The 14270-nt window shown below is 40.5% G+C and overlaps 1 protein-coding gene across 6 annotated transcripts in view; it reads right to left on the bottom strand.

The window, feature by feature from the left end:
* Positions 1–14270, bottom strand: part of PTPRT (protein tyrosine phosphatase receptor type T) — a 739839-nt gene that overhangs the window by 96957 nt on the left and 628612 nt on the right. For all 6 annotated transcript variants that reach the window (XM_030533365.1, XM_030533367.1, XM_030533369.1 and 3 more), the window contains exon 14: positions 10404–10539. In XM_030533365.1, the coding sequence (XP_030389225.1) occupies positions 10404–10539 (136 nt within the window). The remainder of the gene's footprint in view (positions 1–10403; positions 10540–14270) is intronic.

Below are 14270 nucleotides of genomic sequence, written 5' to 3'. Positions count from 1 at the left end.
TTTATAACCCCCCTCCCACCTTCATTTTGCCGCAAGAAGTCTTTGAGGAACTTATTTACAGCAGACAGCGACAGGCTGTCTGATCCTATTTATTCAGTCTCACACTTCCAGGTGTCACTAGAGGCTCTGTCCTCACAAACATGTAACATTGAAGAGCATCACATTCTTGACTCTCTAGGGAAATGTAAGTCACAATTTTGGAGGAGTTAAAACTATTAAGATAAAATAAGAACTGGCCAACATCCAAACTATTAAGGGGCCCAAAACAGTGAAAAAGTACCTGCACAATAAAAAGTTACACCAAAGTCTTTCTGGCTTCAAGAAGCATTTAGTAACCAGCCATATTATTTTATTATACTTTTTATGTTAGGCAATATTCAACTAACATCACAAGTGAACAAACTATCTTCTATAGAATATTGGGAAAGCATCAGATGTTGGCGTTCTGTATTCTGAAGTTCGGACTCCCCCACACTAGACGTTTGTCAACATTGGGAAAATGAGTGGGCTTAAATGAGTATGTTTTTAAGTACTTGTGTAGACAAAGACAAAGATCTACTCTGGTTTCAAAGAGGATGAGATAAAAGTGCATTAACTAAGTGTTTATGTGTGTGAGCAGGATCCACATGGGCAGTGTGTATGCAGCAGGCAACTGTAGGTTATAGTCACACCCCAACTTACCGCAAACTAAATGTTTATATAGACAAGCCCTTAGTATCTAGTGTAGGCAAAGACAGTCCTATTTAAAAACATGTTAGCTGGTCCAGGGTGACTGTGGAGTTAAATTGACACATGTAAGCCCACCATTCATTTTTTCCCTATAGAAGAAAACTCAAGCTGGTTTGGTATGGTTATTCAACTTCAAATACGGGTATTTAAATGATTCATGCAGACAAGTTTGGTAGCTTCACACATTTGCCAAACTAAAAGGGTTTGAACACATCCAAACCAAACTGAAGGCCAGGGTCTTTGTCCAAGTCTATGTAGATAATGTTCAGAGAAGCATCGTAATTTGGGGGTGTTTATAAGAACCAGGAGTAACTTTTGACAATTCAGGTATCCTTGTTTTGGCAGTGCGGGGTTCTCAATCTCTCTTCATCCTTCAACTCTGTACACCAGTTAACAAAATACTTCATTCAGAAAAAATCAGATTGATTGTGTCTATTACTGATTACCTGTAATGCCCTGAGCCACGAACTGATGTTACTGTGGTATCTTCCAGCTCCATGTGAAGGCAGTGCCTCAACTTTGTCTATTTAAATAACTTATTTTCTGCATCATTGCCTAGAAAGACAAGACTATCTTGTACAAGTGCCTCTGCAGGCTGAGAGATGATTCCTTTAAGTAGGTTTGAATTCAAAGAGGTTAAGCTGCTTGTGTTTTTGTTTGTACAACGAGAGAAGAAATCTGTTATGAAAGGACTTATGCAGCCAGTGGTGTGTGTGTGTGTGTGTGTAGTGTGCTGCTGTTGTTTTTTTAAGCCACACATCACAAGATATTCATATCAATCTATGGCCCTGTATGGGGTTCCCCATAACAAGATCTGGTCCCAATCTGCCTTAGTTTACAAGTGAAATTTGTTGAGTAGGTTCAATGCCATCTCTAATGGACACTTGCACACCTGAACTCCCACTCTCAATCTCAATTTGACATGACTGGCTGTGTCCATTCAAAAGAAGTCCAGAACTGATATAAGAGGTGTGTTTGAAGGAAGATCAAAGTACACTAGCGACTCCAAAACACTTTTGTACACTCTTCTTGCCTCTAAAAGGACAAAAGAGTCACCTATACACTAGCCAATTGTTCTCAGAGAATTATGCCCACTCTGGCTGGCTCACAACATTGTTGATGATGGTGCACAGCCAAAGAGGTACACAGGGGAAAACAGAACACAATGATTTCATTTGCATGCAGACAAAAGGGGGAAAATGAGTAGAGAAAGAAGTTTCATTTCCAAGCTCTAGGAAGCAGAGGTGACCTGAAACTGAAACTTAAATTTCCACTCCCTTTAAATTTCCAGAAGGTCCAGATTCTAATCCCCCGTCTATTCCTATATTGTGGATCGTTTTTTGATTCTGCATCTAATTTGAATGTGGTCACTGTTCTTGCAAAGTTTCAGAATGAAATGGTGGAAATCTCACAAGAACAGCTCACCTTGCAAGAATTTCACCATTCATGATAGCTGAAATATCGCCAAATCGGATCTCAGAAGGGTATAAATAGAGCCATGAAAATCTGTGGATATCCTCTTTATATCCATGGATATCTGCATCCGCAGACCATTTTTGAGGTTTGGATGCAGACACAAACTTTGTATCTGCACAAGGCTCTAGGTATGGACCAGGTTGTGATATGTCATTCCATATTCCTTATGAAAATATGCTTATGATATGAGTAGGACATAACTGAGATATACTTTATGCAAGATGGCTAATGTGAGATATCATTGGAAAGGTTATGATTTACTGAATGTGATTGTCCTATTTGTATACATGTATCATTTCTGTATCTGAAATTAGGAATATTGACTATGTATCTGTAGTTCAACTATGCTACTTTGGGTGACACCCACTGTTAACACTTCAGGTACAACAATGGAAAAGCCAGACAGGGCAGATGGCCCATCAACAAGGCCAACGGACTGTAAAGAGCTTAGTCTTCCTATGAACCTGTGAGTCAGCCTGTGAAGAATGGCTGCAAGGGCCCTACAGAGGTATGTAACCATGTCACCTATATTGGAACCCATCTTGAATTCTGTACTTTTCCATGAGAAGCTGGGGTGAGGGGAGGGGAGAAGGGAGGTCAAACTAGGAAACAAAGGAACTCCTGCCTTATGTAAATCCTATGTAAGGGTAGGAGTGAGGTAATCCAGGTCATCAGTGTTCCCCTGCTACCCCACCGAAGATGACTGCTGGAAACAACTAAGACTGAACTGAGGGAAAGAACTGGGCCCAGGCTAGAACGACATCTGGCCTATGAAGAAGATTATTAAAACCAAATTTAGGGTGAGGCTTTCCATATAACCAGTTTCTTTAGTGTATTAAGTTTAGTTTGTGTGCTCCGTTTTATTTTCTTAGTAATCTGCCTTGTTCTGTCTGCTTCCTCCTTAACTACTTAAAATGCACCTATTATAGTTAATAAATGTATTTCTGGATTACAATATAAACCAGTTTATGCAATTTCTAACTGGGGGGTGGGCAAGAAGTGTGCACATCTCCCTTCCACATTGAGGGAAGAGGCGAATTTCATAATATACCTTTGCGTCTGTACTCCAAGGGAGGTGGACATCTGAGTGCTGGAGCAAGTCCCTTCTGCTGAGTCTTCCCAGAGCTGATCTGCAGCTGGGTGTGGCCCTGCCTGTGTGTGTGTTAGAGGAGGTTTTAAGAGAGTAAAGAGGGCCCATGCTGGCAGAACAGGTAGACTCAGTGGTGGCTTCTCAAGGGGTCCAACCTGTCACACAGGTATGGGTCCGAACATTGCCTACTCTTCTCACCTCAACTAAAAGGATGTGAAAAAGGACAATAATCCAGTGACTGTATATACATACCACATAAACAACCTGTTAACTCTATAAAGTAGCCCCTGAGTTTCGTCCTGGTCACTAAGGAATTATTATTTATACGGTGTAGTAACCACGCATAAGCACTTTACAAAACAAAGTTGATGACAATTTCTGCTTCGAAAAAGCTTAGAATCTAACTTGGATGCAACCAATTACTTACCTCTGCTTCTTAGGATTCTTACTCCTTGGTCACCTAGCCTTTTGCTGGCTCTCCAGCTTACAATTCAAGAGCGAGGATTACATAGTGATGATGGACCAAATCCGCAGATGGCGTAGATCAGCACAGCTCCACTGCGATCAGTGATGGCGATGGATGCAAGCTGATTTACCCCAGCTGAGGATCTGGCTCAATTTCTTTGAAGAAATAAAATTACCTCCTGCAATTCTACTTCCGATAATCCTCTATAATGATATTCTCAAACTCTCGTGCTGGAAGCTGGAGAAGCAGTGACAGGTTAGATCAGCAGTGAGTAAGAATCCAGCATGGATATTTTTAAAAATATGCAGACCAAAGAGTGGACCAATGCAGGAAAACTTCACGGATCAAGTGGATTTTACAGAGGGAGTTGACAGAAGAGATGAGGTGGTTGGAAAACAAAGATATGTGAGCCTCTACCAAGCACAGGGAACAGCATAAGAAATGGCACAAAGCTGGGACCAAGAAAGGGACCAGAAAAAAGAATGAAGGGTTAATGATGGAGAAATCCTAATCTGTGGAATCTCTTTGTGAGCATGCATGCAGGTCTGATTAAATAAATCCTAGGATACCTAAGGAACAGACTGAAGAGATCTCTGAGCCATTAATGATTATCTTTGAGAATTTGTGGAGGATGGATGAGATCCCAGAGGACTGGAAAAGGTCAAATATAGGACCTATATATACAAAGGGAACAAGGACAACCCAGGGAATTATAGACCAGTCATCTTAACTTCAGTACCGGGAACATAATGAGCAAATAATCAGTCCACCTGTAAGCATCTAGAAGATAATAAGGTGATAACTGTTATATCCTTGGGGGCAACAGTTTTAGGAAGAAATTACTGGAGACACAGAGAGCTGCAAACCTTCCACGTCAACCAAATGCACAACAATAATAGTAACAGTCAACATGGATTTGTCAAGAACAAATCATGTCCCACCAACCTAATATCCTTATTTGACAAGGTAACAAGTCTTGTGGATGTGAGGAGCAGTAGATGTGATATATCTTGACTTTAGTGAGGCTTCTGAGACTGTATCACGTGACCTTCTCGTAAGTAAGCTAGAGAAATATAGCCTAGATGAACCTATGATAAGGTGGGTGCACAACTGGTTGGAAAACCATACTCAGAGAGTAGTTATCAATGGTTCAGAGTCAAGCTGGAAGGGTATATTGGGTGGGGTCCTGCAAGAATCAGTCCTGGATCCAATTCTATACAATATCTTCATAAATTATTTGGACAATGGAATAGGGAGTACACTTATAAAGTTTACAGACAATATCAAGCTGAGGGGGATAGCAAGCACTCTGAAGGACAGTATTAGAATTCAATATGATCTTGACAAACTGGAGAAATGATCTGAAATAAACAGGATGAAATTCAATAAGGACAAATGCAAAGTACTACACTTAGGAAGGAATAATCAATTGCACGTATACAAAATGGGAAATGATTGCCTAGGAAGGAATACAGCAGAAAAGGATCTTGGGTTTATAGCGACTCACAAACTAAATAAGAGTTAATAATGGAATACTGTTGCTAAAAAAGCAAACATCATTCTGGGATGTATTAGCCCAAACACGGTAAGCAAAATACGAGAATTAATTCTTCCACTCTACTTAGCACTGATGAGACCTCCTCTGGAGTATTGTGCCCAGTTCTGGGCATCACACTTTGGGAAAGATGTGGACAAATTGGAGAAAGGTGTATTTGTTTTCTTCACAGCAACATATATGACAAATAACAAGACACCATAGGTCAACAGAATTATGAGAGAGGCTATCAATGCTGAAAGGAACCAGGACTGGGATGCACAAAAAGAATTAGGCATTGTGACACTACTGCGTCACACTGCCTAACTTTTAGGCATTTGGTAAAATAACTGCAATACACAACGTCTGAGTCAGGCACCTAAGCTCCTGTACAACGAACGGGGAGAGATAAGCACCTTAGAATGCAATTAACAAAAGCTAGCATGCTAGGTGGGGAGCAGTCTAAGCTAGCCAGTGGAAGATGTTATCTAGAGGGGTGTGCACTAAGACACACAGATATAGATACCTAAGCATGGGCTGCAGCAAGGTGTCTATATTATCTTGTGATTCAGATCCAGGAATCCTTTTTAGACTTACTGGCCTTATGCTGTTTTAGCAAGAAGTGTGGGGTGGGAGGAATGACTCAGAGTGAGAGAGCGCACACGCACGCACACAAGCATGAGAATGACTCTGTAGCCTGGTGGTTAGAGCACCAACCCTAGATGGGGAGAGCCGGGATCCAGTCCCCTTGTTCCAATGACTCAAATTACTTATCCAAAGTGCAACAGCTTTAACAGAAGAGATTGAGGGAGCTTCACATCAGAATATCCCATAGCCCAGTGGTTAGGGCACTCACTTGAGTTATGGCAGATCCTGTTCAAATCCAATCAACCCCATCACCAGAGGGTGAATGCAATTCACAAAGCAATCACACTATATCTGACCTATTAGTCCTCAGCCTCAAAGGAAACCTGCACAACACATTCAAAAGATGAGCCTGGGAACTTAATTTCATTACTGGACACTAAAAAGCATGGACTGAACTAACATACTGGATTTCAGAGTAGAAGCCGTGTTAGTCTGTATCCGCAAAAAGAAAAGGAGTACTTGTAGCACCTTACAGACTAACAAATCTATTTGAGCATAAGCTTTCGTGGGCTACAGCCCACTTCTTCTGACAATAATCTATAACCCACCGACCCTCTCTTTTTGTCCTATGACTACAGAGGTGTTAACGGACTTTTAAATATGTGCTAATTACTTATGCCAAGCAGTATGCCCCACCTTGCATTTTACTGTGATGCTGAGAGCACCTTTCCTAGACCTGAAGGAGAGCTTTGTGTGGCTCCAAAGCTTGTATCTCTCCCCAACAGAAGTTGGCCCAAAAAAATATTACATCACCCACTTTGTCTCGCTAATGAGTTTTTAAGGCATCAGTAGTGATATAATTAACAGATAATTTATATGCTCAAGTATTATTTTATTTGCATGTGTCAATGGGTGCAATGAATGAACATGCATTTTTGTGGGCATATCTTTGTGTGCCCTTCTTTGACTTTTCAGCAGTGTGCACTACAAAAAGGGGCAAATAAGCTGAAGGAAAGTTTTAATACTGTCTAGGAATGAGTGCTATACCCTGCATCCTCTCAGTCACATGAGTAGTTCTCACTCATGCTTGTAGACCACCAAAGTCAATGAGGTTACTCAAATATGTAAATGGTAGCTGTCCAACTAAGGCTGTGTTGGATCAGGCAGCTCAGGTTTCATCTAGGATCAGAAATGTAGTAGGAAGAGAGACTGAGACATAAGCCCTTGTATTAGAGGCCTGGTCTGAGACAGGACCTCCTTATAGAATTTGGCAAGAACAGGGCTGATATTGCAGAAATACACATTCCTAAGAAATGCTAGTTACAGAGTACTTATGCAAACACATCCCAATACTAAGGTACCAGAGCATTTTGATATTAAGGATGGTACAAAAACATTTCCCATGGATAACAGGAACACACTGATCCCTTTTAAAAGATAAGGTTATAATGACAATATATAATAAAGATGTTTTAATTAAACCAACATGTACAAAATAATGGGTAATAACTAGCCATGTCAGGGAGCAGTAACTAACTATGTCAAAGGGGCAGTACTAACTTGTTTCTATTGGGGTATAAAAATGTATCTCAAAGGGAGTATCTTTGGCCAGCATAGGGAGCAGTGGAAAGTCCCACCACTACGTAAGCTGTGTCCACTGTCACGAGCCTACATATCTTCGTAGTCTGCCAGATGCTGTTACTGTGCTTTGTCAACAATAAACCTAGCCAGGTGCCTTTGCTAAAAAAACAAGTCTGTAAATTTATTAGGCAGTTTAATTAAGGTCTGCTATCTCCGTTATCTGAGCAGAGCTGGGACAGCACACTGAATAAATATGTACGCAGCCAACAACTGACCGCACCAATCATGTTGAAAAGTAGAGTTAGCATCAGAAAAGTAACTGTCAAAAAACCCCAACACATGCAAAATCCCTCCTTGGTACGAAACAGATCTGTGTCCTATCTGTTTTCTGAATCATATCTGTATATTACACGGTAGGAGCTCTTAAAATAACAGAAAAACCAGCTACAAGCTATGCTCTACTTCAAAGTTTGAGAACCAACGGTTCACAAAGAAAGCACACAGTCACACACAATGAATTGCTTGAAAACTTTGATTGTATCCACAGCAGCAACAATTTCAGACAGATTCAGCCAAACATGAACAAAATCAAACTCTCAGAAATCATTTCTCCCCACTGCAGGATTTTAACACTCTGTCCAGTTGAACTCATATTCCAAAGAAATGGCTGTCTCTAAGCAAGCACAAACACATCACGCTCGGCGAGGTAACAATCACCCTAGAATAAACCACTCCAGCATCCTCACCCTCTCACATAAAAAAAATTAAATTAAAATAAAATAAAGTAATTTTCTTCTGAAATCTCTGCCACATTTCACAGCCAGTCATTTAGAAATCACATAGGAATGCCGCATGCATCTGCAAAATCACATCTTCTCTCTCTCCAAAGGCACAATGAAGGATAATTGTAAAATAATGACAAGTTTAAGAAATGTGCAAAACAGAGTAAAATTCCAAACTGCAAAACAGCTCAAATTTCATTTTAATAACACTACTTTGCACAATATAGCATCATTCATCTGAGGATCTGAAAATGCTTTACAAAATAAGCTCTCAACAAATCTTTGATATATTTTTACCCTTTTTTTTCAGACAGGGAAAATGACTTTCCCATGGTTATGCAGTGACTTGCAGACTCTGGTCTGGAACCCAGCACTCCAGGTTATAGGTCCATGCTCTAACCACAAGAGCCTCCTTCATACAGACAAGTCAAAACCAGACAATTCCACCAGATTTACTATTGTAGTGGGATTCACATAACCCTCTAACTCCCTGGGACAAAATCTCAAAGCTAAAACGTTTCTTGTCTGCTTTCCTCCTCTAACCTCTTTACTTGTCCCAGTGGCCCTGGGCCCATTCTTGTCTCCATTCTTACTCTTCTATCTAACTTCTCACTCTCTCTAGCTCTTTCCCCTCACACTACAAACATGCTTTACTTTGTCCCAACTTACAAAAACCCACCAATGACCCCCACTTGCCCCATCTCCCTTTTAGTCACTAAGATCACTGAACATGCCGTCGATAATCACTTTCTGAAGTTCCTCACCCTTCAATTCTGTCCCAGACCTTCCCAATTCAGTCTCCACCCCTAGCACTCCACTGAAACCACTCTCACCAGTTTCTAATGACATCTTCTTCGCCAAAACTTAGAATCAATACTCCGTCCCCATACTTCTTTACCTGTCAGCCACCTTCAACACACTTGACTATGCTCCTCTTCTTGAAATCCTGTCCTCCACTGGCTTCCAGGACTCAGTCTTCTCCTGATTCTCCCCTACCTCTATAATCGTTCCAGTGTGTCCTCTGGAGGGTCCTCATCCCCCTACCAGTTTTCTGTGGGGGATTCCACAGGACTCTGTCCTTGGTCCTCTTCTTTCTTCAAACCTTCTCTCTGGATAATGTCATCCACGAATGCAAATTCAACTACCATATCCATTCTGACAACTTACAGATCTCCTCCTCCAAACCTGTTTCCTTCTAATCTCCCTGCTGTCTCTCCCTGCTACCTCCTTTCTCAATTGCTGTGAACAGCGCCTCCATTCTACCTGCCTTCTTCAGCTTAGCCCTCTCTCTAGGTCCAAACACCTAGACTATGTCTACATCTTGCTGATTCTTTTTGGATAACATCTCTATGACAGGGCCTTTTCTATCCACACACACAGCTAAAACTCTTTATCCATGCTCTCCTCATCTTGCATCTTTCTCTCTGGCCTTGATAAATGCAACCTTGCCCCACTGGTATCCATTCAATATGGTGCTGCAAAGATTTTCCTAGTTTGTCACTTTGACCATGTCACTCCTCTCTTTACATCCTTCCACTGGCTCCTCATTTTCTATCACATTAAATATAAGCTACTTGTATTCACTTTCATGGCCTTCCATAGCCTACTCCTGCCCTACCTATCATCTCTCAGTCCCTTTGGAGATCTTGACTCCTGCCTCATGATGTCAGCCTCTATTGCCCAGTTAATTTTTCAAACAAGCCACTTTGTGCTTTCTCCCATGCTGTCCTTCATTTGGGAGGAGCTCCCCGTAAATATCCAAAAAACCAACATACTATCCTCCTTCAAAGCCCTCCTCAAAACTCTTTTCTCGTGATGCCTCCAAAACACTTGACAATGGTTAGTCAGACTGGCCAATATTATCTCATTGTTTCCTTGTATTCTTCCAAATGTCTGTCTCCATCTGTTGTCCCTTGTCTTTGGGACATGGACTGCCTTTTTGTTCTGAGTTTGTATAGTGCCCAGCACAATGGAGCCCTGGCTTGTAGGTGCTACGCTGATACAAATAAACCACCACCACTACCACCACCACCCCCCATATTCTTTCCACTACATGAACACAAATGGAGAGTTTTATCTCTACTGAGGTAATAGTTTTAGTAAAATACAAGCAGTCCCAGCCAGTACCTCTACAATGGAAGCAAAGCAGAGACTTACCTCCTTTTGATGGTGAGCATTGCTCCTAAGAGGATAATAACAAACATCAGAAGGCCAGCTATAACCCCAGCCATTTTCACTGTGTTGTCAGCTTGCTTTTCGGGCTCCACTGCATTGGAATTCTGGGTGGAAGCTCCTTAAAAGGTGGAGGGAGGAAGGAAATAAAAATTAGAACTTGTAGAAAATATCCCCCAGTGATCAGATTTTAATAGTTAAAACCTAATGATATACATCTAAACAAATTGCAGCAGACAAATTGTCCATCTAGCCTGATCCACTGCTTTCAGCAGTGGCTAGTACCAGATGTTTCAGAGGGAGATGTAAAGCCCAGGTATAACACACCTGATTAATTTTACAATATTATGCTATAGGGGAAAATGTCTTTTTCAGATAGCAATCAGCTTATACTCAGAAACAGGAGAATTAATAGCACTTATAATTTTAATCCTACATAGTTTAGCTGCAGGTGCTAATCTTAGGGACAGAAACAGCAAACAGCACAAAGTTTACAGTGAAGCATCCCCATAATAGTTTTGTAGCAACATTTTTTCTTCTGCAGTCAGAACAAATATGTATTTGCCACTACACTGATTACACATTCAACAAACATTAATCCAAACACACAAAACTACCCCCTCACCTCCTCAAATTATCTATTTTGTTCCATGTATGAGTTCTTCTGTCTTTGGCAAGGCAACACAATTTTCACCTCAACAGAAAATGTACATAAGAACATAAGAACAGCCGTACCGGGTCAGACCAAAGGTCCATCTAGCCCAGTATCTGTCTACCGACAGTGGCCAATGCCAGGTGCCCCAGAGGGAGTGAAGCTAACAGACAATGATCAAGTGATCTCTCTCCTGCCATCCATCTCCATCCTCTGATGAACAGAGGCTAGGGACACCATTCTTTACCCTTCCTGGCTAATAGCCATCTATGGACTTAGCCACCATGAATTTATTCAGTTCCCTTTTAAATATTGTTATAGTCTCAGCCTTTACAACCTCCTCAGGTAAAGAGTTCCACAAAATGACTGTGTGCTGTGTGAAGAAGAACTTCCTTTTATTTGTTTTAAACCTGCTACCTGTTAATTTAATTTGGTGACACCTAGTTCTTGTATTATGGGAATAAGTAAATAACTTTTCCTTATCCACTTTCTCTACATCACTCATGATTTTATATACCTCTATCATATCCCCCCTTAGTCTCCTCTTTTCCAAGCTGAAGAGGCCTAGCCTCTTTAATCTTTCCTCGCATGGGACCCTCTCCAAACCCTTAATCATTTTAGTTGCCCTTTTCTGAACCTTTTCTAGTGCTAGAATATCTTTTTTGAGGTGAGGAGACCACATCTGTACACAGTATTCGAGATGTGGGCATACCATGGATTTATATAAGGGCAATAAGATATTCTCTGTCTTATTCTCTATCCCCTTTTTAATGATTCCTAACATCCTGTTCGCTTTTTTGACTGCCTCTGCGCACTGTGTGGACATCTTCAGAGAACTATCCACGATGACGCCAAGATCTTTTTCCTGACTCATTGTAGCTAAATTAGCCCCCATCATATTGAATGTATAGTTGGGGTTATTTTTTCCAATGTGCATTACTTTACATTTATCCACATTAAATTTCGTTTGCCATTTTGTTGCCCATTCACTTAGTTTTGTGAGATCTTTTTGAAATTCTTCACAATCTGCTTTGGTCTTAACTATCTTGAGTAGTTTAGTATCATCTGCAAACTTTGCCACCTCACTATTTACCCCTTTCTCCAGATCATTTATGAATAAATTGAATAGGATTGGTCCTAGGACTGACCCCTGGGGAACACCACTAGTTACCCCTCTCCATTCTGAGAATTTACCATTAATTCCTACTCTTTGTTCCCTGTCTTTTAACCAGTTCTCAATCCATGAAAGGACCTTCTCTTTTATCCCATGACAGCTTAATTTACGTAAGAGCCTTTGGTGAGGGACTTTGTCACCATGGGCATTTAAAAATAAAAATATATTTATAAACTTACTCTTTGAAAAGAATTTCCTCTTTCACTTACTTGCCAAGGTCTGACTTCAAGGTTCTGTTTCCCCTCCAATAGTTGATCATTTTGTAGAATGTGGCTGCTCAATTATTTAGGGGTGCTACTCATGAGAAGCCTATTACACCTATGTCATGAAGACTTCATTAGCTACTGCATTGATTTCCTCACAGATAAAATTTAGATGTGTTGAGTTTGATCCAGAAAGCCTGAAGGTTTTGTGTGACAGTCTATATTATTATGGTCACCATTTTTACAAGACTATGATAAATTTTGTACAAAGTATGCCTTGTAAGGTACCATTTGAAAAGTCATAATCTGCTGAATACCATTATTCTGTCAAAATATGTGCAGCAGCACTATATGTGAGGCTATAAGATTCTAATGTATGATTGTTACTGAAATACATAGTAATTCTGGGTCCTGCATACCAATTTTTCAGAGAGAAAGATACACTAGCACCCCAGACTTGTGTTAAAGGGGCATCACCTACTTAAGCAACCATCCTTCAGCAGATGGGAGGTGTAAACAAGAAATTTACAGTTCATCACAGGGATGATTCAAAGCTCACATCCACCATGGACTGTGCATCACCATGACTCAGCACAGATATTTCTAGCACAAGAGATTGAATTATAAAGAAGGAGAAAAACATCTGACTTCATCTCTCCTCCTCCTGTCTCTCTGATCATGGCATCAACTCTCAAAGAACTAAACTAAGAGAGTGGTCCCAGGCTGAAATGACACCCAGCCTGTGAAATTTACAACAGCGTATATAGTGAGACAAAGACTTTGCTTTTACATTTACTTAGCTTGTTAAGTATTAGCTTGCATATTACTCTTTTCTTTCTTTTGTAACCAGCCCTGACTTTTATTCATCATCACTTGTAATCATTTAAAATCTATCTTTCTGCAGTTAATATACTTATCTTATTGCTTTACCTTAACCAGTGTGTTTGGATTAACCAATGTGTGGGAAACTCCTTTTGGGATAACAATGCTGGTGCATATATCATTTTCCTTTGATGAAATGACAGTCTTTCTATGAGCTTGCATTGTTCAATAGTTTGTTGGACAGTAAAAGACACATATTGCTGGGGAAACAAGGTTGGGACTAAGAGCTTGCAGGTATCACCCTGTACATAATTAATAAGTGACTGGTCAGAGTGCTCTGGGAGTGAATTTGCATGCTGATGGCTGTGTGAACAGGCTAGGAGTGGGTGTTCTGACAGCATAGCAGCATAAAAGACACCCCAGGCTGGAGAATTAAGATGACACAGCTGTTCTGCAGTCCAGATTGTGTCCTGGGTAATGTCATATTTTGAACCTTGGTTGCCTTAGCAACTACGGGTCAAATGCTGATATCAGTTGCATTGTTGCTATTATTTATTTAGCTATTGACAGAATATCTGACTTCATTGTGGCTACATGAATTTACAACCAAGATCACAACCTGACTGCATGAGCCATCTTGTCTGTAAGTCAACTGAGTCCTCATACTTGCAGCCCTCAAAGTTGAACACTTATAGGTTGGGAAAGGGGAGGAAGGGTCGAAAGCAAATTGTTCTCATTAGAAGGCTCTGAAGTTTGCTTCCCTGATTGGTCTGACAAAGCCCAAGTGTGCTGACCTTCTAAGAAGGTTGAATGGATTCTCTGTTCACCAAGACTAGTTGGTGTTTGAATCAACTTTCTGAGACACAGTTGGGAGTCTCACTGATTAATTTTTGTCATTTTATTATTTTGATATGTGCTTTAAAGGGTTGTACTGGTCAATATGAATCACAATGGATACATCTGCCTAAATAAAACAAATAAAAAACACACAGGATGTAAAT

Source organism: Gopherus evgoodei, chromosome 14, assembly GCF_007399415.2.
Source record: "Gopherus evgoodei ecotype Sinaloan lineage chromosome 14, rGopEvg1_v1.p, whole genome shotgun sequence".
In the NCBI taxonomy this organism is placed as follows: Eukaryota; Metazoa; Chordata; order Testudines; family Testudinidae; genus Gopherus; species Gopherus evgoodei.
The sequence above is the reverse complement of the archived record's forward strand: the minus strand, read 5'-3'. Positions and strand labels throughout refer to the sequence as shown.